A 25,189-nucleotide genomic window follows, 5' to 3' on the forward strand; every position below is an offset into this window, starting at 1 on the left:
GGGCATCATTGCAGTATGTTGGTTCATATTTATTTCAAGTTTCATGAAATTCTACCTGCTAGTTACTGAGAAATGGCTGCAGACGGACATTTTTGGGCATTTTTCATTAAATCAAGGGCAATAACTCTAAGGGAAATTGACCAATCAAAAAAAAAACTTGACGGGCATCATCGCAGTATGTTGGTTCATGTTTATTTCAAGTTTCATGAAATTCTACCTGCTAGTTACTGAGAAATCGCTGCGGACGGACGCACGCACGGACGTGACGGACGGACAACGCCATTTCAATACCCCCCTCCCGATTTCATCGGCGGGGGATAAAAAAGAAACTACCTATAACTTTGACAAAGTCCTGAAATCCTTGGAAAAAATTTTGGAAACTGGTGTTATCCTCAATTGAAGAGCCAGCTACTCAATCATCAAGAATCACAGGAACAATATTTCAAGATGTATTTGAGTGTACAGCATCTTTGACAGCAATTAACATTTTATGAACTCCCAATTCCTTTGATTATATAACTGTTGACTGCAAGTACTTTCCATCATTCTATTTTTAGAATCATTAGTCACATGAAAATAACCACCTCATTTTCATACTTTGTACAAGTTATTCCTGTCAAAGACCATGTGAATGGTCTAACATTGGATTCAGTAAATAACATTAAATTTTGTTTGCAGTCATTAGTTACATTGTACTTACTTTCATTATATTTCACTTTACAAAGTTACAGTAAATAAAATGCCTATGGAAATACAAATAGGATCACGGCCATACTAATTTATACTGCCTCATGCCTTGAACAAAATTAAAACAAGACGTGTCCTTGCGAAAAATATATCAAAATAAATTACTTAAAAAAAAAGACTATTTGGAATTTTTTGAAGTTTCCATACCAAAGAAGGTTTCAACTGTGTAAGGAATATATTGACACATTAACCTAAAGATATTTAATATCCCTTGATATGTGAGTACTATAATTTATGTTACGTGCAATTAAAGTTTGTCTGGAAAGTGTCCTCGCTTACGAACAAAAATACAGCTGTTTTAAAGCAACAATTATTACAAACATTAAAACTTAAAGACTATACAACTGAAGCACGGTATCTCGAATTCCAAGAGATCTAACTGATTTTTTACTTAAAATAATAGTTTGTGCACATACTTTCAGCACGGGACTTGAAAATATTTTTGAGATAAGCGAGTTCGAGATACTGAGTTACAACTGTATATGCTATCTATACAGAAAAAATAATAGATTATGAGAATCACAATAATATATACATCTGTATCATGAGCTATAATAAGATATATCATGCTTCTGACATTCGTGTAATAAATTAATCAAGGAGTCAGAGCTACCATTTTCTACAATTTTAGATCCCTACCACTTGTCCGAGTGTCCAGTTAAATTTGATTCCATTCCATCATATAGTGCTTGAAAAGTTATTTGAAGAGAAATCCTATTCCCCCCCCCCCCCCCCCCCAATAGATTCCAGCCAAGTGGACTCACTGCCACATTTTGTACATTCTGAACCAATAACATTTAGAATTTAGTTTAGCTGAATTCTATCATACAGTTTTGGAGAAGAAATTCCTGAAGCAAGTGGCTACTTCTGCTTAAAATGTCCTCATTATAAATATTCCTAAAGGGCCTTTCTTGCCAGCTGACACCCCTCTTTCCCCACCCACACCAAGGAAATATGCCAATCAATTGAGTTTTTTCAAATACTATTACATACCAGTAAGGACACTTCCAGCAAAAATGGCTGAATTTCATCAAGCTGTTCTAGAATTGCTTAAATGAGATGAAAGGTGCAAGGGTCATCTTTGAAAATTTTTAATACCTATCGCTAAAGCATGCTTCTATCCAAATTCAGCTTAAACGGTGAGGGATAAGTGATTTTAAAGTCAGCAACCTTAAGCACTCTGCCACGGAGGTCCTTCTGGAGGAAAAGGATCTGGATTAAAGGGAGTCAGAACCATTATCTGTACGATTTTGAATCCCTACAACTATGGCATGCTCCCTGCAAAATTGGACTTACTTCCAACAAGTAGTTCTAGAGAGAAAGTTGATTGAAGAACATAGAGAAGAACTACAGAAGCCATAGGAACCCAATAGCTCATCCTAATCCGGAAGGTGAGTTTTGAACTAATCTAATTAAAGCCAATCTACAAACCTTTTGAAGGCGTATCCACACAACAGTCCCTGCTTCATTAACAATATGGAATTTTGCAAGAATGTTAATCACTACTGTTTAAAGCATGCTTATTTTTAAGAAATGGCTTAATTAATAAAACATAAATTTTACAAAATATTGTTAATTTAAAGCTTTCTTAAAAACTTGAATTGAAACAAGTCGTAACTTGAGACAGCAGAGAAAGGGAAGAATGGTCTTTTTTCTCATGAATCTTTAGAGCTTTTGCATTCTTAAATAAGATATCACATTTTAAACACACTACAGAAGTCTCCATTCCATGAATTTTGACGTGTTCTTTCAGTTGAACATTCCAAGCCGCTGCAAACTTACACTGTGAACACTTGTATGGTTTCTCACCACTGTGTGTACGCATGTGGGATTTGAGCTGACAAGCTTGAACACATGTAAATGTGCACTTGTCACAACTATAGGGATGTACACCTGTAAAAAGGAAGTTCATAGTTTGTAAACTTTCTGTAATACACAAAATGAGCTAATTTAACAAAGAGACCACTAAAGTAATTGATGACCCAGTGGTCTAGTGTTGACATGCTTGACTTGTAAATCCTAAGGTCTGGGGCTCAAATCCTGGTCCAGGCACTGGACATTTCTAGAGATCCTCTTCTGTGTCTCTCACCTTACTAAGAGATCAGTACTGGTTCTTTTCAGGAAAGAGGACTCTGCTTGGTTAAGTTAGACGACATGATTTTATCTAAAACTTCTTTATCTCTCTTTTCTGGGGGAAGGGGGGCTTTTATTGCACTCTATCCCACTTTCTGAGTCTGTACTAGTAGAGGATAAATGAACGTGTTTATCATGAAAGGGGTGCATTATAAATTTGGTATATTTATAACAAATCAATGACATCTTACAGCACAACATAACAAACAAGACAATCATCAGAAACTAATTTTTATTAAACCAGTCAATCATCACTGGCAACAGTGTGATTAGATCCTATGTAACAGAAAAAGAAAGCATTTAGATCTTACATTATTAAAAGATTGTATTTTAATCAGTCTAGAGTTACACCGACATAATCTATGTCATATGTCGACATTTCCAGCTCTTCATGGTAGAGAAAGACCCAAAGTACCCCTTCAGGTAATGTTTCAGACACAGGCGGGCATCTTGGCAAAACCATCAACCTTCTGAAAATCAGCTAAACCACTTACTCACATGAAGAACTCTGCAACCCAATCAAGGTTTCGAAACTACCTCATCAGGAGGTGCAAATCTGTGAAGTCTGTGACCGTAACAATTTAGTCAGGGGGGCCCCTACATCGTAAGGTTACGTCACATGAAGATCACTGGAAACGGTGACAATGTAGATAAAACCAACTTACTGTTATGTGTCATTTCATGTTCTCTCAGCCTCTGAGCACTTTTCCCAGCATAAGGACAAATCTGACACTGGTATTTTCTCACACCCATGTGTGTAGACCGCAGATGACTGTGTAACCCACTCTTTGATGCCAAAACTATACCACACACCTGGCACTGGTGTCCTGGCTTGCAGGTATTCTGATGCTCTTTGAATTCCTCTGCACTTAATGTCTGACAATCTGTATAAAACAAAGTCAACACTTTAAAACAATACTGACATTGTAATTATACAGCAAATATTTTAATGACAAAAATATTAAAGTATGTTTGAAACATGCAAGACAAAGTTATAATTCCATTTTACTTAAAACTTATGACAAACATTCTTGAACATTTCAGATAATAAAGGCTCATACTGAGAAGTTATTTTTCATATAAAATGTTATGAATCAACTTATTATCTCACCACATATAAACCTGTTTCATATACATGTGATACATGTACATTAAAAAGGCCTTTTTTCATTATTATTATGTTCTTTATCAAGTAGTATTATACTGTCATTATTTGAACGGTGGTCATACTGTCCCGAGATCAAAGGCAAATATGAAAACTTTTTATCATTCAGTTCCATATTGGCCCCCTCATTGTAACCGATCAAATTGCTTTAATTATGCTTGGGCTGTTTTGATGAATTGGCTCAGTTAAGTTTTGGTATTGGATACATCGTGTAGCCAATACCAAATGTGTATCATTTTATATGATACACATCAATTATCTCACACTGTCTTAATTTTTTCATAGCAGAAAAAACTGCATTATTAAAGATTAACTGCATTTTTATGTCTTTTCTATACTAATGTTCACTAAATCTTTAATACTCAGTGTAAGATAGCCCTAGTTTTTAGAAATGAACCGTCTACACTTGCTTATGTCACTGTCAAATGATGTCACTCTAATAGCCTAGCATACTTCCACTGTCTATTCAAATGGTCAGAAAATAAATTTACCACACAATTATTTTGTGGCGATATGACAATTCCATCCTTGGTACAACACAACCAGAAACTAGGACCTTAATTTTGCATAGAATGTTTACCTAAATTTGCATTTTTTTTAACACATCTGAAGGATGTCATAGAATTACTCAAGGTTAGTCCACACTAACTTGTCTGTACAACAGATGCCGAAGTTTTGACAAAACACTTCCGTCAGTCGAGTTAGGACTGCAGCATTGGGAATCCCTGGACTGCAACTTGAAATTGCTAGTGAGAACCCTAATTACTTAGCCCATTGAACGAGCTCAAAATTAAATATCTTCCGCTCATGAATGTTAATGTTGATTTCTGTGACAGTTACTTTCAGAGAATAAGTTAGAAATTGCTTTTGTGTAGTTTAAATGATGGCCATTAAATATTGCAGATCAGGCAATTTTTACATAGACTTTACTTAGTGATTACATGGTTAACGGAATTAAGAACTTCTGAATTCTAAACATTTTCATCTTAGGACATGATGCAAATTAATATTCACAAATATTTTGAAATCGCAATTGATATTAATTGTAAGTAATAGCAAAAATAAAACCATTCTGAATATTACCTAATCAACAGTAAATGAAATATTGTATTGATGAAACTGGTGCAAGACCTATATCAAGCCAACTTAAAAACCAAGCAACTTGTCAACTTTACCAGTTTTACAGCTGTTACAGAACTGAGCTGCATCAACATGAATGGTTCTAGTGTGTTGCTGCCTCTTAAGCCTTGTCACAAACTTCATCTCACAAAACTTGCATTTAAACTGAGGGTCATCATGCTCCTTTCCCATATGAGAAAGTCTTGAATCCCATGTGTAAAGAACCATTCCACATATGTCACACATATACTGATGTCCTTTGGGCATGTGACCGGAACTAATCTTATGTTTCATAAGTTCAATTTCTGAGCGACCTACAAATGTACAGCGGTCACATTCCAGGACCTTATTCACATGCTTTTCTATATGTTCTTCGAAAATTTCTTTTGCTGTGGACTTAAAACGTCCACACATTAAACATGTGTATAGCTCCTCCGTTAAATTGATGTTGCGATTTTTCCTCTCAAACGATCCAACAATTTCCATTCTATACTTTTCCTGATGTTCTTCAAGCTTAATATGAACCCAAGGCTTTTTGACACTTTCAGTTATATTTGTCTTTTCTTTCTTGATTTTCTTTTTTGCTTTAGATTTCTTTTCAAGTGTATCCAATTCCCTTCTTTCTTCATCTAGTTTTTCTTTCTTTATTCTTTTCCTCTTATACTTTTTATTAATTGAACTATCACTGTTGTTCTTTTTTCTTTCCTTAATTACTTTTTTTTTCTCAATCTCTGATAAATTTTCAATTTCCATTTCCTGTTCAACTTTCATTTCAACATCAACCTCCTTTTCTCCATCACTTATATCTACATCTTTAATGTCATCATCACTTACAACAAAATCTGGATCTTCTTCCTTACTCTTCTTTGTCTTTTTTCTTTGCCTTTTTGTGTTACTACTTTCCCCCCAGACAGACCACATATTATCTATAAATTTCCCACTGTCCTCTTCATTTAAATCTGCTGAAGTTTTCTGTTTTTTCCTTTTATTTGTCTGCTTTATTACAACCTTTGTCCAGTCTGGTTTTGAATCAACAGTTTCAGTGTCACTGCCACTTTCTTCTTTCCAATCTAAATTTGCATAGTCTGGTCTGTATCCTCTAGACTGTACTCTAGAACTTTTTCTTCGCTTTTCTAACACCACACTGCTTTCTGTTTGTTCTTCAGTTAATTTCACCAGTTTCTTTTCACCATTTGCATAATTCATAATATCTTCAATTTCTGTATCTGAGTCAGAATCTTCAGCTGATTCATCAGTGACCTTTTCAACTTTAACAGCGCAAGGAAATTCTGTCAATATGCTGGTATCTGTTACACTGAAAGATATAAAGTGTCATTTATATACAGTCAAGTAGTAAACTAATGTTTTTTTCTCACTATTATTCATTATATTTTAAGGAGTGACTGTAAAACTGCTTTTTGAATATGTGCATTGAAAACATGAGCTGCATGCAACATGTTTGAAGGCATAAACTTGTTAAAATTTTGATAAATGAACAGTCACATACATTTACATAAGCATGTGAAAAATATAGCTACAGTAAAATAAAAGTGTGTTTATTTAAGAAATAATATATCTCATCCAGTGATTTGTTGTTGAATAAATCATTGTTTGGAGTTCAGATGCGAAGGAATTATATCACTCGGGCTGCGCCTTCGTGATATAATAATATGCATCTGAACGACAAAAGATGATTTATTCAAGAGCAAATCACTAAATGAGATATATTATTTCGATTCTAACACGTTACCAATGATTTTTAAGTACATCCTTGATGACATTAATAAAATATTTGCCCGTTTTCAATCGGTTTCTTTTCCAGCACGCCGCTATGCCGTTTGACACCATGACGTAATAACTGTGACGTAAGAACAGTGATTTGTTGTATAATATTCACTGTTTTCTGCCTTCTTTGTTTAATAGGAAAATGAATCGGATCGTGTTAGAATGTTAATTTGTGTCAGTATGTTGGGTTTATGTCACATCAACAGAATACAGGCCATATCGCAACTTTAGAGCTTTTCATGGTAGAGGAAGACTCCAGGCATCCTCACAGATGGGAACTAGGGCACCAGTGGTCCAACCAACAGAGATGTGTGACAAGCAATTCAAAGTCAACAACTTTAACAACTCTATACCTCTTATTGTTGAAGAATTGCAAACAGCACTTACTGATCATGATGAGAACACTTCATATTTACAGAAAAACATTTAAATAACCATTTTATACTAAAAGAAAATGCAAATTTGAAAGAAAGACAAAACTGAAATCACTGTCAATACCCTGAGCTCATATCTGTGTAAGTATTGTCTTGCCATGTTGGATCTTCCGATATTGTCTGTTGGTCATCACAAATTTTTCTTATATAGTTAGCTCTATCAAACCTTAAAAGTAAAATACATATATGAACTGTAAGAAAACTAGGTCTGGAAGGATACCATTAAGGAAAATAACGCCTGTCTAATGACAGTGCACTCAACAGTTTGAAGCCCTTCCATCAAATTCTAGCTTACATATAAAAGCTTTAACAAAATTGTTCTTAAATTTAAAAAGGGGCATAATTTTGCTAAAATGTAAGCCAGAATTATGGAACTTGCCACATGACGCCAAAGACGTGTGGAGACTCTAAAAACATTTGGTCAAGTAATTGCAGAGAAATATGTTTACTAGCAAAATGTTACGAAAAGTCTGTCTTTTAATCAGAAGCATAATTTTGATAAATGATGGAGTCATGTTACTTGACCCATGCAATCATTTCATGATTCTGAAGAGATGTGTGACTGAAGTCAGAAAGCATTAGGCCAAGTAGTTTTTGAAAAAACTGCTTACATGCAAAGCTACATTGACGCTGATGCCAAAGATAGGGTGACAACAATAACACTACTAATTAAACTAGAAATGTGTCACTGACACGGATGCCCCAACAACATGAGAAAGGTCACAGCCATAAATTATTTATAGTAACAACTAAGGGAAGTTAATCTTAAAAAAAAAAAAAAATTCCTAAGTCCACACAAAAATCCTTACCCGGTAGATAGATTAAAATACTTCTCAAAATTGGATGTAACATGCATGTTTTACTACAGAAAAATGGTCTTTTTTCCCTACAACCAGTAATAAAGAAGTTACAGTATAAGCTATTTATAGCAACAACAAAGGGAAGTTATTCTAAACTAGGGACCTGGTTCTTGCACATGACAGTCTGTCTCATGAAGGTATACAACTAAGCCAACTTATATCAAAATCCCTCCATGCATGAAGAAGAAATGCTCAGGACAAAGTTATTTTTGTATGTGGTTTGGCCTCTAAGTGTGACATGGATCTTAGACCTAGGGACCTGGTTTTGCGCATGACATATTGTCTATCAATGCTTATTATTTGTGTCAAATTATTTTGAAACCTGACCATGCATGTCAAAGTTATGGACCGGACACGAACACCACCCTTTCCCGAACACACAAACAAACAAACAAACAAACACACACACACACACAGATAGGAGGGGGGCATAAAAATCATGCATGAACCAAGGTAAAAATATATGTAATTTACACTAAAATAGTTATTTCAAACTAATTCCAATCCACTGAAGTGTTTTAACGCCCTAACTAACTTGCATTATTCCTATACAGCCCCAATATACCTTAACTTACCTTTAACAGCAAAGACATGTAACTCACCATGTATCAATCAACACAGATGCAAGCTGACTGTGGTTGTTCATTTGCAAGGAAAGTTTCAGGTCTCTCCAACGCAACCAGACATCATTCTCTAGCACCAATACCCTGTGACTATGCTGTGTGAACACATTCCTTCTTCTCCTTGTTGCATGTGTAATTCCACGACTGCTCACTCTTCTCCACTTGTTAAGATGATGTAAACTTTAAAAATGGAAGAGTAAAATTACTGAGTTTGATTTTCTAATAAGATGGTAAAAAGGAATAAAAATTTCTGCAGGTATAAAGTAGTAATAATTGCTAAATTCTTATCAACTTTTCCTACACAGTCGACATCGTACTTGCGACCACATCTATTAAGCGATTTTTTTATTAAACGACCGGTCAGAATCCCTCCCAAATGTTTTCAGTACATAAATTCATTCCATTAAACAACATTTTTTATTAAAAGACTACTGACTGCATTAATGTAGTCCTGACAGGTAAAATATTCGGCAAAAGTATCTATTAAGCAACCGGGTACCAAATTCCCGCCAGGCGTTTCTTCACCTGTGTACTCAGCGAGTACACCTGACTAAATGCAATTAACAATTGTTCACAATCTTAAAACAGATTTTGAAATCATAACGTCATCCACATAGGCAAACTAAAAGTATATTAACAATAAACAAGAGCTGTCACTAATGGTGACAAATGCCCCCGCAGCACCTTGACCTTTGACCTGGTGACCTTGACCTGGTGACCCAAAATCAGTAGGGGTCGTGTACTCAATAAGTACTATCAGCATGTGAAGTTTGAAGGTCCTGGGTGCAGTGGTTTGCAAGTAAAGTGCCTTCATGCAAAAAGTTAACATTGGCCCCTGTGACCTTGACCTTTGACCTGGTGACCCAAAGTCAGTATGGGTCGTGTACTCAATAAGTACTATCAGCATGTGAAGTTTGAAGGTCCTGGGTGCAGTGGTTCGCGAGTAAAGTGCCTTCATGCAAAAAGTTAACATTGGCCCCTGTGACCTTGACCTTTGACCTGGTGACCCCAAAGTCAGTAGGGGTCGTGTACTCAATAAGTACTATCAGCATGTCGTCACCTTAGCGCAGTAAGTCAATAAGTCCTTCTTTAAATCAATGCAGTTATCCACTTTTTGCACTGAGGTGACGATGTGAAGTTTGAAGGTCCTGGGTGCTGTGGTTCGCGAGTAAAGTGCCTTCATGCAAAAAGTTAACATTGGCCCCTGTGACCTTGACCTTTGACCTGGTGACCCCAAAGTCAGTAGGGGTCCTGTACTCAATAAGTACTATCAGCATGTGAAGTTTGAAGGTCCTGGGTGCAGTGGTTTGCGAGTAAAGTGCCTTCATGCAAAAAGTTAACATTGGCCCCTGTGACCTTGACCTTTGACCTGGTGACCCCAAAGTCAGTAGGGGTCGTGTACTCAATAGGCACTATCAGCAGGTGAAGTCTGAAGGTCCTTGGTGCAGTGGTTCGCGAGTAAAGTGCCTTCATGCCAAAAGTTAACGTTATGACAAACGGACATGCAAAAAGTTAACATTGGCCCCTGTGACCTTGACCTTTGACCTGGTGACCCCAAAGTCAGTAGGGGTCGTGTACTCAATAAGTACTATCAGTATGTGAAGTTTGAAGGTCCTCGGTGCAGTGGTTCGCGAATAAAGTGCCTTCATGCAAAAAGTTAACGCTGTGATGAACGGACGAACAGTTGAAAACTATTATGCCTCCCGAAGATATGCCTCCCTTTGGGGGCATAAAAATAACTTTTCTCTTCATCTGACTAAAATTCCATTGAGACCACTTTTTAACAGTCCCTTTGGTGGTCTCTTAATACAGGGTTGACTGTATATATCTTCCAGTATCTCAGTTTGATATAATTATCAACAAGGTTAACACCCAGCAATAGTGTAAGAAGTTCCTTACCCGAACAGCCATACATGTAAAATTTGCTCATCAGAATCACATTTTTTTTATACTGAAACTAAATTGTCCTGCATATTCTCTAAACTAACCAACAATCTATAAAGCAGTTTCCATCAAAATAATCTGTGCGTTTACAGTTAATGCAGAATCTACCTTTGTGATAAATGGATGGACAGACTGACAAATAAACAAACAAATTAAAGGACAAATAAAATGATGTGTATATTCTTCAGACTGCCTTCTACCTAGTATGTCCTAAGTAGCAGGAAAACCTCTATATTTTAAGACTGTTTGATGACATAGCAGCTGCAATTGTTGCCAAGACAACAAAATATCAGATATGCATATTCTCCACATGTAGAAAGTTCATGCAACAGTATCTCTAACTTTTATAACACAGGATCCCACTTTGCGTGACAGGAAGACTGATGAACAATCCAACAAACTGACCAGCAGACGGACAGGAAGATGGGCAGCAAACCAAGTCCCCACTGGTTTCACCAGTAAGGGACTTAAAAGCACTGACACAAGAAGGTAAATATATAACTGCACAATTATTTTACCTTTTTATTAACAGACTAGCTAAATCCTCATCTGATTTACATCTTTTCTTTGATTTAATTTCTAGCCATCGTTCTTTCTGGGATCCTATATTTACATATTGTCCTCTTATTTTCTTTGCATGAACACCTATCCCTTTTCCAGCCTCTTCAGTGGTCCCTGGTGGTTCCAACATTTTCTGTTATTCAAAATGACAAACATTTTAAAACATATATACTTCATAAATACTTTCTAAGAAACAAGTAGCTGCATATCATTACTTTGTAAAGGAATGTTATGAATCATTAATTTCTATGTCGCGATAATTCTTGCCCTGAAAATCTCATTAATTTATATTTTAAAAAATTCTTGCCTTGAAATATTTCATTAATTCAATTTTTAAAAAGTCGAGTTGCCTGGTACAAACAGGACAGGCAAGACATTCTGTTAATAGATATCTAAATCAGAAACTAACCCTGCCATACTAAAACTTTACCCCATTAAATTTCACAGGGAACTTCCTACTTGGTAATGCATTGATAAATGGTTACTGCTAAAAGCCATATAACATTTATATTGCTGATATAATAGTTTAATGTACAATGCAGGGTTTCCACTGCAATTCGCCAAAGTCGCCAATGGCGAAAAAAAATAAAAAAGTGGCGAAAAAATATTTTGCCATACATGTATTTTTTTATAATGTGTATTTCTTTACCAAAAGTTCTCTATATATAGCCTAAAAATCAATATTACTCGCGGCTGTTTCCGTTCATAATACACAATACACAGCATGTTACCAACCGGGGGATTAGCGATTGGACATCCATTACACAACGCTGCCACGTACATCTCGATCTTTGACTTTAAATATGCGATAAACCAATGACAGCTTTGGATGTACAATGCGTGACGTATTTTATCGGCAAAATTATTTAGCTTCGCCTTTACATCATCGTTGATTGAAGTAATTTGGCGAGGTAGTTTACTGTTATCGTCAAACAAATGAAAATCATGTTTCACGGGCTGAATAAAAAGCCAATGGCAGGTGTTAAATGAAAAACACAAATCAGTTATAAATTTCGCGGCAATGTTTTTCGTATAAATCTGATATATACATGTTTTAACGAGCGGAATCACGAAAAAAGTGTCAAAGTAGCCATTGTAAAGTTATATTTTGTTAAATCATGATCGTAGATTGATTTTGGCAAATTCCAATGAAAAACTGCGATAAACAAGCAGAAATCAATGGTAAAAATTAACTATAGCATAGAAAAAAAAGTAATAAATTTTCATTTTATAAAATGCCAGTCTAGATTGCCCTTTTTTCGTTCGTCACACATTTTCGCGACCCCAATTTCCGATTAAGTTTGGTAATTCAGGGAAGACCTGCCTATGCAAATATATTTTTAATTTAAAATCAGGGTTCAAATTTAGCCAGATTTTCTACTCGCATTTTTTTGCAAGTGGTATTTTTTTAACTTGCTAAATGAAAAAACCACTTGCATTTTCCGCGACTTGTCACTTTATTAGAACAAGAACACAAACATCCACGTGACGAGTCCAGCCAATCGTATTTGCGCTATATAAATAGTAACTTAATATAGATTACCAAAAAACCCACCAGATGCGGTAAATGTCATCAAAATTGGCACAGGTACTTGTCAGCAGGTGAAAAGACATGCGCACAGGACATGTATCGAGTGTAAACTTCCGTTTACGACGAAAGATGAAAGAGTGCTCCGAAATTCGTTCTGCAAATGACAATGCGCTGCAATGACCACGAGTTGTTAAAGAAAGAACAGTGTAATATCGAGAGGACTGTTAGAAATGCACATTATTCGGCCAAAAATTTTCACTCGCAAAAAAATGCTGGTGTCTGAAATCTCACCTCGCAGTTTGAAATTTGCACTCGCATTTCGCGAGCATGCGAGCTTAAATTCGAACCCTGAAAATCAAATTTTGTCTGATGCAAAATACAACAACAAGTATATCTCTATTAGACTCTAATCTTGCATCAGACTGTTTGTTTGATTTATAAAGCCCTTTTATTTAAAATATAATTCCAGGCCCGGCTTTAGGGGCTTGAGCCCCCATACCTCCCCACTAGTTAGCTGAGAAGTGGCCTGTACTCATCAAAGATGCACCCTACTATTTTGGCAAAGGAATAATAATAATATTTTCTCAAAATTTAGACCCAGAAATGCACCAGAGGCCATCATTCCATACCTGTATTTAATAATTTTCAAGGGGAAAAGGCCCCCGAGTTTCCCCCCCGCTCCCTCATCAAGAGGGTACTAACCCCTCCATTACCTCAAAATTTTGGACCTAAAAATGCACCAGAGGCCAACATTTCATGCCTGTACTTAAAAAAAATTTCCAGGGGGAAAGCCCCCTGACCCCCTCCCCCAATAAAAATTTTAACAATTAAATAATGATTTCCAAACCAAACAGAGTGGCCAACTCATATGACTTTTGGATACCATACACATGGAAAATATGTCCCAATTCAGGTTAATTTTGCCTATATTTTCCTTATTACTTGACGGATTTTCATAAGATAAAGGGCATCAAAGACAGCAAAACGAGTGCTTTCCTCTGCACAAAAGTCTAAAATCAGTTCTCAATACTTTTTTCAAACACCTCGCCCAACTGGGAAAGTGTGTACGTTACGGTATCTACACAGTCCACAATAAGGCGTTGGGCGAAGTGTTTAAGAAAAGTACTGAGAACTGATGGCAGACACTTAATGTGGAGGAAAACACTAATATTGCTGCCTTCCACACACTTAATTCTATGAACATCTGTAAATTAATAAGAAAAATTCAGGCAAAATGTTACCTGAATCCAGACATTTTCTCTGAGTGTACAGTTTCCAAAAGTCAATTCCCGATATTGACATTATAGGATAAATCCCGTTTTCAGGCATTAGCCGCCAATAAACACCTGTTCCCGGTTTTACCGTGAGGAGGGTATTGGCCATTACGCTATATAGCGGTAGTGTTTAGTATTATCCTTTTTTCAAGGTTTAAACAAAGAAAATGTATAAAAAATTATTGCAGGTTATCATACAATATTGTAATTAAGATGTAGAAAAAATATCCCCAAAATTTGCTTTATTTTTGAAATCTTATCTTTCATTTTAAACTGTCGCTTCCAAGGCTCGACATAGGTGGTCTGAAATTATTCGCATTTTTCAGGGTAAACAATTTTTTTTGTGCAAAAATTTTGTTGCCGAGGTCGTTAAATAGTATTTTCATTGTCAATGTAAGTAATTAAGTAAAAATTTTCCTAAATCTTTACCTTCTGCCAAAAATAATCGCTAAAATTGTACACGGTCTTTATATCAGTTAATCCCACCAGCACCCCTGACCCTATTTATGACGCCATCGATATGGTCAATTAGTTGACCCTGCAGACCAAGGTCAAAATTTATAGGAAGTCAGTGGCACAGTAGTTAACAGATAGCAATCAGAGTTTGATTACCGGTCACGGCTGATATCACGACTAAAGTGTGTTCAGTGCTTGTTTCCAGCAGTATCAGCCTAGACTGGATGTTGGGGAGGTAAATACGACACCTGCCGTGGGCTCGGCTGAAAAAAGTTTTTCCTTCCGTTCCAGGTGGGAACTTTCGTTGATAAACATGACGCACGACTGCGAAATTCCTTTTCAGTTGCACGTTTAAAACAGTATCATTATATTGAGCAATAATAATAATATATAAACTTCCTTACAATTTGTAAATTTAGTCTGTAAAGCCGATAATTTTCATAAAAGTGCTGCACCGCATTTTTTTTCTTGCAAATGGCGTCAAAAGTAAAAGGGGCATAATTTCAAAGATTTACAGTCAACTCGTCCCCTAGCCAACTCGTCCCCAGGTATCTCGTCCCCGATTTGGTCATTTCGTCCCCCTCGACGATTTCAAATTGGTCATTTCGTCCCCCTTTTTCGGCCCCCACCCTCTTCTTTAAACGTATTTTTGAAAAAAAAAAATCAAAATATGGTCGGTTTTTTTTTTCAAATAAGTATATTTAATGCTAAAAATATACATAAGTTTTCGTTTGGTGCACCTGCTGGCAAAGAATCAACATCTTGCAATATATCGGACAATGACCCAATGCTGGCGTTAAAATCTGCTGCTAAGAGCATGTTGGTTATCTTTAGTAATACATATGTGACAGATATCAGTTGTTTATTTTTTATATTGTATTTCTAATTAAAACTTTCTTTTATTATGACCAGGGATGAGGATTCATTGCTCTCTCTTTTCTTACTAAGATTTTATAAAAAAGGTCAATTAGTTTTTCTATTATATTATATTTTTATTACTAAAGGCATTGAAATTATTTTTTATTTTATTTTAGTTAATTGTCTTATATTTTTAGTATATTTCTTTTATTATTTTATCCGACCTAATTATTTGAAGTTAACCATTTCCAATATAACTCCTTCAAAGTTCACAATGATTTTAAATACCAGATTTCAAACTCAAAGATAACATAAAAAAGCAAAAATGCCTAAAACATTTAGGGGGACAAAATTACCAAAATGGGGACGAGTTGACCAAATTTTATCATGACGGGGACGAAATGACCAATTTTGGGGGACGAAATGACCAAATCGGGGACGAGTTGACTGGGGGACGAGTTGACTTGATACCATTTCAAATGGCGTCAGAAGTAGAAGGGACACAACTTCAAAAAATTCCTCTGAAGATCCATCCCCACCTACGGAAAGCTCGTTCTACATATTACATGTTAATCAACAGGCAGACCATATGCCGTCATAAGGAAACTATTTGGTGAAACAAAGAAGTATTTTAATAGTATTTTTATAAAATACATTTTATAGCTCTTTGCTTTTGGATGAAACAATATAATTTGACAAAAAGGACATTATTCAGTCAGTAACATCAAAATTTCTAGAAAAAATATCCTATTATCACAACTTATTTAAATGCACGCCCTTTTGCATTTTTTATGACAAAGATATTTCTAAAAGAATTTGGAAAACGTACGTGATGTGTCCATCAATGTCATTTAATGTTACCATGGTTCCAAATTACTAGGGGGCACTCACTTGATAAAACAAGAGCACCGTCTTGCGGGTGCTGACGCTCATCTGATTTTTTTTTGTCTAATAGAAATACTGTCCTACCCATGATTTTCTAAGTCTAAAAAGGGCCATCATTCTCGCAAAAAGCAGGATAGAGATGTGTTTCTTGACGTACAGCGTCCGTTTATGATAGTGAAAAACTGTTGCAAGTTTTAAAGCAATAGCTTTGATAGTTTATGAGAAAAGCTGACTTAAACATAATACTCAACCAAGACAACTGATTTTCTAAGTCCAAAAGGGGCAATAAATCTTGCAAAAAGCAGGATAGAGTTATGTTTCTTGATGTACAGGGTCAGCTTATGATGGTGAACAAGTGTTGCAAGTTTCAAAGCAATAGCTTTGATAGTTTAAGAGAAAAAGTTGACCTAAACATAAAACTTAACAAAGAAATCTGATATTTTCTAAGTCCAAAAGGGACCATAGTTCTTGCAAAAAGCAGGATGGAGTTATGTTTCTTGCTGTACAGGGTCAGCTTATGATGGTGAACAAGTGTTGCAAGTTTTAAAGTAATAGCTTTGATAGTTTATGAGAAAAGCTGACCTAAACATAAAACTTAACCAAGAAAACTGATTTTCTAAGTCCAAAAGGGGCAATAATTCTTGCAAAAAGCAGGATGGAGTTATGTTTCTTGTTGTACAGGGTCAGCTTATGATGGTGAACAAGTGTTGCAAGTTTCAAAGCAATAGCTTTGATAGTTTAGGAGAAAAGTTGACCTAAACATAAAACTTAACCAAGAAATCTGATATTTTCTAAGTACAAAAGGGGCCATAAATCTTGCAAAAAGCAGGATGGAGTTATGTTTCTTGCTGTACAGAGTCAGCTTATGATGGTGAACAAGTGTTGCAAGTTTCAAAGCAATAGTTTTGATAGTTTAGGAGAAAAGCTGACCTAAACATAAAACTTAACCAGGCAACGCCCTCGCCGACGCCGATCAAGTGAGGACAATAACTCATCATTTTTTTCCCCAAAAAATCAGATGAGCTAAGAAAGGGTTATGATGGAGCTCTGAAGGGGTTACTTTGGGATTAGAGCTGTACAAGTGTGGACTGATCTCTCTAACAGTGTTGTTACGGCATTTAAAAAGTAGGACACAGTGCTATTTCTATATATTAATCAATTAACAGATTAGAATCTATAAATAATTAAACCATTAGATACTCTGATATATTACTGAATATAGGGCATCTATTCACAATCCTAATAAGTCATAACAAATGTATTTTGACAGCATTTTTGATATTTTGTATAATGTATAAATATAATTATGTCTGACAGTAAAAAAGCCAAATAATAATAAATCAAGTACAGAAAGGACATAATGTTATATATTAAATCTTCTTCTTTTTGTCGTTCGCGACTACACTGTCAGACCAGTAGCCTCGATGAAACTTGTGGTTTGCCACAGATCTCCAATGCCTCCATACAGTTTCTGGTGGATTGAGGTATCTATCGCCCAACTCGCAGCTCGCTCCTGGTCATGCCTTTTACATCTCAGAAGTATATGCTCCGCAGTCTGATCTTCTTCACCACATGGACAAGTTGGCGATGATGTCAGTCTGTATTTCTTGTACATGTGAGCATTGAGCTTGTTGTGCCCTGAGCGGAGCCTGACCATCATCACTTGTTCAGACCGATCAAGGAGATGAAAAGCATCTTCCTCCATCCTTGGTCTCGCTAGTGCGTTGATGATGGTGACTTTCTCCTTGTAACTCACAGAATCTTTTGGTTGTTCTGACTGAGTTCCCAGCTTAGCCAGTTTGTCTGCCTCTTCATTGCCTGCAAGTCCACAATGGGATGGAATCCACTGAAGTGCTACTTTGCAGGTTATACTCAGGCTCTGCATTCTCCTGGCTAGCTGCGGAGCTTTATTGTTGATCAGAGCTTCCATGACAGACAGTGCATCTGTGAGAAAGACGACTGAGGAGCTCTCTTCTGCCGAGTCTTCAACCATTGAGACGGCCTTCACGAGTGCTTCAGTCTCTGCCTTGTAATTGCTGCAGTGTTTTCCTGTGGCTGCATGTAGTGTTTCTCTCTTGCCAGATGGGTATTGAATGAAAACCCCTGCCCCTCCATCTTTGGCGGCGCATGTGGCTGATCCGTCTGTATAGACATGAGTCCATGATTCCGGAGGATAGTCTTCATTGATCATAGCAAGTGTGAGGCTCTTCCGAATGCCTTCATCCTCTTGCTTCCCGCGGTCATGACGAGGAACAGCAAGTCTCACAGTAACTGAGGACAGATCATTCGCTAGTGGGTTTATAATGTCTTCACTACCTAGGGGAGTCGTTGGTATGCTCAGCTCAGTTTTGAACTCTCGGTTGAGTTTCTTTGCCTCATGTACGAAGCTGCTACGTTTGAGTCGATTCTTTGTGTAGCCATCTAGCTTGGCTTTCATGGGATGGTCTTGAAAAGACCTGAACTTCTCTGCTTGAAGCAGAACCTTTGCATGTCTTCTGTTTTGTAACGGCTGTGTGCCTGTTAGCTTCTCCATGAAGGAGATTGGTGTAGACTTTGTAGCACCTGTCATGATCCGCAATGCTTGGTTCTGAACCTTGTCTAAAGCCTATTTGTTAGTTTTGGCAGCAGTGGACCAGGCAGTTGAGCTATACTCTAAATGGGGTCTCACTGTTCCCTGATATACTGTCTTGAGTATTTTCTCATTTGCTCCCCACGTTGTTCCAGCAAGTTTGCGCATCATGGCAAGCTTCCTACGGGCCTTCCCTTCTGCTTGACAAATGTGGGGCTTCCAGGTTAGCCGTTTGTCAAAGGTCACTCCGAAGTATTTTGCATCGTCTGCTTCAATCAGCGAAGTATTTCCCATCTTGATTTTACCCGCCCCTTGCTTTGACGACAGGGAGAATAGTGTGGTGGACGATTTCTCTGTATTGATTGATACACACCAATCTTCAGCCCAAGCTGAAAGCTTGTTGATGGTTTCTTGCATCCTGTATGTGGCTGTAGTGGCATGTTCTTCCTTACACCATAACACCAGATCGTCAGCGTAGAGAGCAGCCTTAACTCCTTTCGGTAGTTCAGACACCAGATCATTGTTGAAAAGCAAGAAGAGTGTAGGGGATAAGAATCCGCCTTGTGAGATACCATGACGCAACAGGAACTTCCTACTGCTGGCATGTTCTAAACTGACTCTTGCTCTCCTGTTGTGGAGGTCTGACTTAATCCACCTCAGCATGTGACCTCCTACTCCATTCCTCGTCAACTTGACGAGGAGTCCATCAGTCCAGACTTTGTAAAACACCCTCTGCAGATCAATCCATGATGTAAGCACGACTTTCTACTCTTGGAAGGCGTCCTCTATCTCTTGCAATAGATAAGTGGTCTGGTCTGCAGAGGGGCTATGCACTCTGCTCCTTTTTCACCAGAAGGCTAGCCAGCGGTGGAGGCTGAAAGTGGAAGGTGACAAGCACACAACACACAGCACACCATACTTGACGCATCAGCAGACCAGTGCCATACATATATTAAATAAAATTTATTTAATTGCTGTGCTGGAATCATAATAAAGGTAAAATTTGAAAAGAACAACAGAAACCACACAAATTCCTAAAATGGACTGATCTATCATTCAATTAAGGCAGTATCACGTGTTTATCAAAGGGGTGTTCACTTAAAATTTACTGACCGAATAGCCAACAGTGCAGACAATGATCAGCCTGCACGGACGTACAGATTCTTGGTCTGCGCTGGTCGCAAATGCAGAATCACTTGCTGCCAACAGGTTAAAAGGTTAAATCCCATACAAACCATCTTTTTGATTATTTTCATACATGTTTTATAAACAATAACCAACCCAAAAGTTACCTGCCAAATTGGCATGCTGGCTTTGAGCATTCCTACTGCACATACATGCTCTTCAGAAGACATCCACACCATATTTCTTTCATGTGTGCATGTATTTTCTTTTTGCTTCAAGTTTTTAATTGTGTATTAGTAGTTACAACAAAATATTACTCCTGAAACTAGTGCACAAAGAATTCAGGTCTTCTGATTCACATGAGTAAAATAATTTTGACTTGAAAGTTTCTGAAAATATTTGCCCAACTTACTCCTTCAGATGGCATACAGTACATTTTGTGTTTCGACTAATTTCTTCAGTTGAATCATTTGTGTGGACTGCAAGAAAATGGTACATCTATTCATTAAGAAATACTCAACCTTTTCGAATTCATAGTGAAAGGGGTAATCATAAAATTTCATAAAAACAATAAAACATGAATTTGTGATAAGGATCTAACTCTAAGTATCAAATAGCTCTTTACCGTTCCTTCAATGAATCCCTAACAGAATACACAAAAAGTGAAAAATGTCATAAAATGTTGCTTAATTGTTTTAAATATTATGGAAAGGAATTAATATAAGCATTTACTTGCTTGTTTTCTAATCCAACATTTCATAAATGTATTTTGCACAATGACTCTGTAACTTTATCGAAAGAAATAAAATATGTTTAAACTAATTGCTTTAAATATTATGTCATTTTTAATGGATTTTGATAAAACTTTCTCTCACACAAAGGTATCATCATGAAATTCATCCCTGATGACACCAGGACATCATTGCATGTTTAGTGGCCTTAAGTATGGTGTTAACTATTAATTTTCAAGCAATTTTGTTTAGACTTAGGCAGGTTATTTTACTGAAGATGCAAGTTAAAACAGAAAAAAACAAGAGCTGTCACAGGAGACAGCGCGTTCGACTATTTCGATGCTGGATAGTGAAACTGGGCACATTTGAAAATGCTGGAACTGTCACTTGGGTGTTTAATGACTCCAACATGGATGAAATATTGGATAATAGCTTGAGTCTGTGTCCAAAGTATTAAGTAATAAGAGAGGTAAGGATCAAGTGTATCAAAACATTAAATATTAAGTATAATTTTTAGCAAAAAGGGGGCATAATTCATGAAATATTGGTGCAACAGTGATGCACCTTGTGTCATGTTGAATCAAATCCATTTTGTAATAACTTGAGATATAGTGAAAATGCATCAAAATTAACCTTTAACTCTATGTAAAAGGGGCATAATTCATGAAACATTGGTGCCAGAGTTATGGACCTTGTGTCATATGATGTGAGTGATGAGGTGGAACAATATTTTAAATTTGAATCAAATCCCTTCAGTAATAATTGAGATAGAGTAAATGTGCATCAAAACTTTAACCTGAAATTGCAAGTAAAAAGCGGGATAATTCATGAATAATGGTGCAAGAGTTCTGGCCCTTGTGTCATATGATGTGCGTGATGATGTTGAACAACTATTTTAAGTTTGAATCAAATCCATTTAGTAATAATTGAGATAGAGTAAATGTGCACCAAAACTTTAACATGAAAGTCTAAGTAAAAAGGGGGAATAATTCATGAAATACTGGTGCAAGAGTTATGGTCCTTGTGTCATATGATGTGAGTGATGATGCTGAACAAATATTTTAAGTTTTAATCAAACCCACTTAGTAATAATTGAGATAAAGTGAAAGTGCACCAAAACTTTAACCTAAAATTCTAAGTAAAAAGGGGGGATAAATCATGAAATTTGATGCCAGAGTTATGACCTTTGTGCCATATGATGTGGGTGATGATGTTGAACAACTATTTTAAGTTTGAATCAAATCCCTTTAGTAGTAACTGAGATAAAGTGAAAGTGCACTAAAACTTTATCCTGGAATTCTAAGTAAAAAGGGGGGGATAATTCATGAAATATTGGTGCCAGAGTTATGACCCTTGTGCCATATGATGTGGGTGATAATGAGGAACAACTATTTTAAGTTTGAAGTAAATCCATCAAGTGATAAAGAGAAAGTACATCAAAACTTTAACCAAAGTGCGAACGCGGAAGGACGCCGACGCCGACACCAGGTCGAGTAGGATAGCTCTCCATACTTTGTATAGACGAGCTAATAAAAATGATATATGCCTTTAAAAAAAAATTTAGTATACTGTGTAGGGCTCTCATAATTAATCAAATGATCCACCACCTTTGGAGATACCTGTCAAGCTATTTTTACAGTGACCATTTTAAATATGATATACAGTATTTGGATTTGTACACAAATTCTTGTGTATTTCTGTAGTGCAAATACATTTGTATTTCATTTAGGCTTGATCAGATGTTCAACAGAGCCATGATGTAAACATGTGCTTCAATGAGTACTAGTATTTTGATCTTGACTTTTTACTGGAGTTATGGCCCTTAGATGTTTTTCGTATACAGTATTGAACATACTAGGTGAATCCTTGTAAGTCAAACTTCTCATGTTTAAAGACAATTTCTTTTAGAATTTTTTTCAGATAATTAACATGATGTGAAATGTGTTTTCAAAACAGAAATGTGTGTACAAAAGCAGACAGAATATGAAGAGAAATTTTGAGGCTAGAGTTTTGGTCCTTATACATCTTACAGTGAGGTTTATCTTGTACATGTATACCATTCAGGGTCTACTTTGTGGATATTTTCGTGAAAATTTCTCTTTCATTTTTAGCTCACCAGTGAGCCAAAGGCTCATGGTGAGCTGTTGTGACAACTCAATGTCTGTTGTGCATCGTCTGTCGTCCGTCCATCAACATTTCCTTGAAAACCACTGGGCAGAATTACACCAAACTTCACAGGAATGATCCTTGGGTGCCCCCCTTTCAAAATTGTTCAAAGAATTGAATTCCATGCAGAACTGGTTGCCATGGCAACCAAAAGGAAAAACTTTAAAAATTTTCTTGTCCAAAACTGCAAAACATAGAGCCTTGATATTTGGCGTGTGATATCATCTAATGGTCCTCTATGAAGATTGTTCAAATTGTCCCCCTGGGGTGAAAAGAGGCCCCGCTCCAGGGGTCACAAATTTTACATAGACTTATATAGGAAAAACTTTAAAAATCTTCTTGTCTAAAACCACAAGACCTAACCCTTTGATATTTGGTATGTAGCATCGCCTTGTGGTCCTCTACCAAAATTGTTCAAATTATAACCCGGGGGTAAAAAAGAGGCCCTGGCCAAGGGGTCTCAACTTTTACATGTACTTATATAGGGAAGAACTTTAAAAATCTTCTTGCCTGAAACTGCAAGGCTTAGGCTTTTGATATGTTGCATTGCCTTGTGGTCCTCTACCGAAACTGTTCAAATTATGCCCCTGGGGTGAAAAGAGGCCCTGTCCAGGGGGTCCCAAATTTAACATAGACTTATATACGGAAAAAAATCTTTTTGTCTGAAAGTTCAACTCCTAGGCCTTTGATATTTGGTATGTAGCATTGCCTAGTGGATCTCTAACAAGATTGTTCAAATTATGCCCCTGGGGTGAAAAGAGGTCCCACCCTGGGGTTACTTGTTATATGAGTTATATAGGAATAAATACTTCAAAAATTATCAGATCATATTTCCTAGACTGTTTAATTATAATTACCTGATGACCCCAAGCGATTAGGGGTCACTTGACTGTGACCTTGACCTACTGTCTTGTTTTTTAAGATACAGCCTTAAAATTTGGATGACATATATAGTTTTGCACACTGATCTTAAAACTGACTTTCAGTGACCATTAATGTGACCTACTGACTGTCACAAACTGACATACGGGCCTTATTTTATCTGTAGTGTAAATGCAGGTATTGCATCATCTTTTTGTAAATTTTTGAGTTATTGAGGTAAATTTTAGATTTCACGCATGAAATACCTCTAAGGTTTTTCTGTATTTCATAACTTAAATATCCATGTAAATTTCATTAAATTCGGTTCAGTAATAAGAAAGTTGATATTTTATAAACTTCAGTAATTTATGTTTTTATCCCCGAAATCACTATAATGGGCCTCAAATTGTCAATTTAAATCCGTGCCAAAGTAGTCAGATTTCCCGGCTGTATCGTGAATCCCGTGGAAATAGAAATTGTAACAGTTCACGCATAGGCCGTGAATCCCATGAAATTTAGTATTTGGCGGGACATTACCCTTTAAATAGACTGGACTAGATATGCCTTGCGCACACCACCTTCCGACATTATAGACGAATCTATGTCTGAATTATTTTCTTGCTAGAAATTTATGCTCGATCGAGGTAAGAAATTTATTTGTTAGATTTTTGTGTGATTTTTGCATTACGATTTTTATTTGGTAAATTTTTGTGCATTCTACAGAATTCTGTAACATTTACTTTTCGGCATATGATTTTAGCTAGTTTCAGTATGTTAGGATAATTTATTAAATTTTTCAGACTTTTGTAAATTATTTCGAAAGAGGAATCTAAAATGTTTCGTTTATTGAGTCGGCTAAAGGCTGAAAGCCTTTTGACGAGTCCTTGCTATCCAACGATTCTCTAAATGGACCAAATAACACAGTGAAGGGATGTAGTTCCATTAGATTTCTCATACTTCAAACAGTTCACTGCATGAATGAAGTTAAGTTGTGTCAATTCCCTTTGCTATGACCAATATACGATGTAATCTGTCATATTTATGACTTGTAATTGTGCAATTCTCGAATGTAACTCATTAAGCATAAATGTGCATTTTAAGAATTGCGCAGGCTTACAAAGCTTGGGTAACATCCAGCGAAAGACAAAAAAAATAGTTCCACAGGGCTCCAGATAAGATGCGTATTAGCGTAAATTACGTATAGAAATAATACAAATACGCATGTCTAATAATTTCTAAGCGTATAAAAACGTATATAAAACTACAGAAACGCACACAATGCTTTTTTAAAAACAAAATCTGAATCGTCTGGATGCGTTAGGTAACATAGCCGATCAGCCTTAATTCTCCCACATTGAACGT

The 25,189-nt window shown here is 36.4% G+C and overlaps 1 protein-coding gene across 1 annotated transcript; it reads right to left on the reverse strand.

Annotated features, from left to right (window-relative positions):
• Nucleotides 1–1,504: 1,504 nt before the first annotated feature.
• On the reverse strand, nt 1,505–15,119 carry LOC128557057 (zinc finger protein 37-like). Its single transcript, XM_053543607.1, has 7 exons — nt 15,037–15,119; nt 11,329–11,504; nt 8,846–9,046; nt 7,448–7,549; nt 5,221–6,479; nt 3,546–3,764; nt 1,505–2,640 (listed from the first exon to the last, which is right to left on the reverse strand). The coding sequence occupies exons 2-7, from the start codon at nt 11,499–11,501 to the stop codon at nt 2,336–2,338; spliced, it is 2,259 nt and encodes a 752-aa protein (XP_053399582.1). The 5' UTR covers nt 11,502–11,504; nt 15,037–15,119; the 3' UTR covers nt 1,505–2,335.
• Nucleotides 15,120–25,189: the final 10,070 nt, after the last annotated feature.

This window comes from Mercenaria mercenaria, chromosome 1, assembly GCF_021730395.1.
Source record: "Mercenaria mercenaria strain notata chromosome 1, MADL_Memer_1, whole genome shotgun sequence".
NCBI lineage: Eukaryota > Metazoa > Mollusca > Bivalvia > Venerida > Veneridae > Mercenaria > Mercenaria mercenaria.

Excerpts from the sequence above, each read along its gene's own strand:
- LOC128557057 (XM_053543607.1), bottom strand. The coding sequence starts at position 11,501 with ATGTTGGAACCACCAGGGACCACTGAAGAGGCTGGAAAAGGGATAGGT. Across the intron at positions 9,047-11,328 it reads GCTAGTCTGTTAATAAAAAG|TTTACATCATCTTAACAAGT; the intron begins GTAAAATAATTG and ends CCATTTTTAAAG. Across the intron at positions 7,550-8,845 it reads TCTGTGTTGATTGATACATG|GTTTGATAGAGCTAACTATA; the intron begins GTGAGTTACATG and ends TTTACTTTTAAG.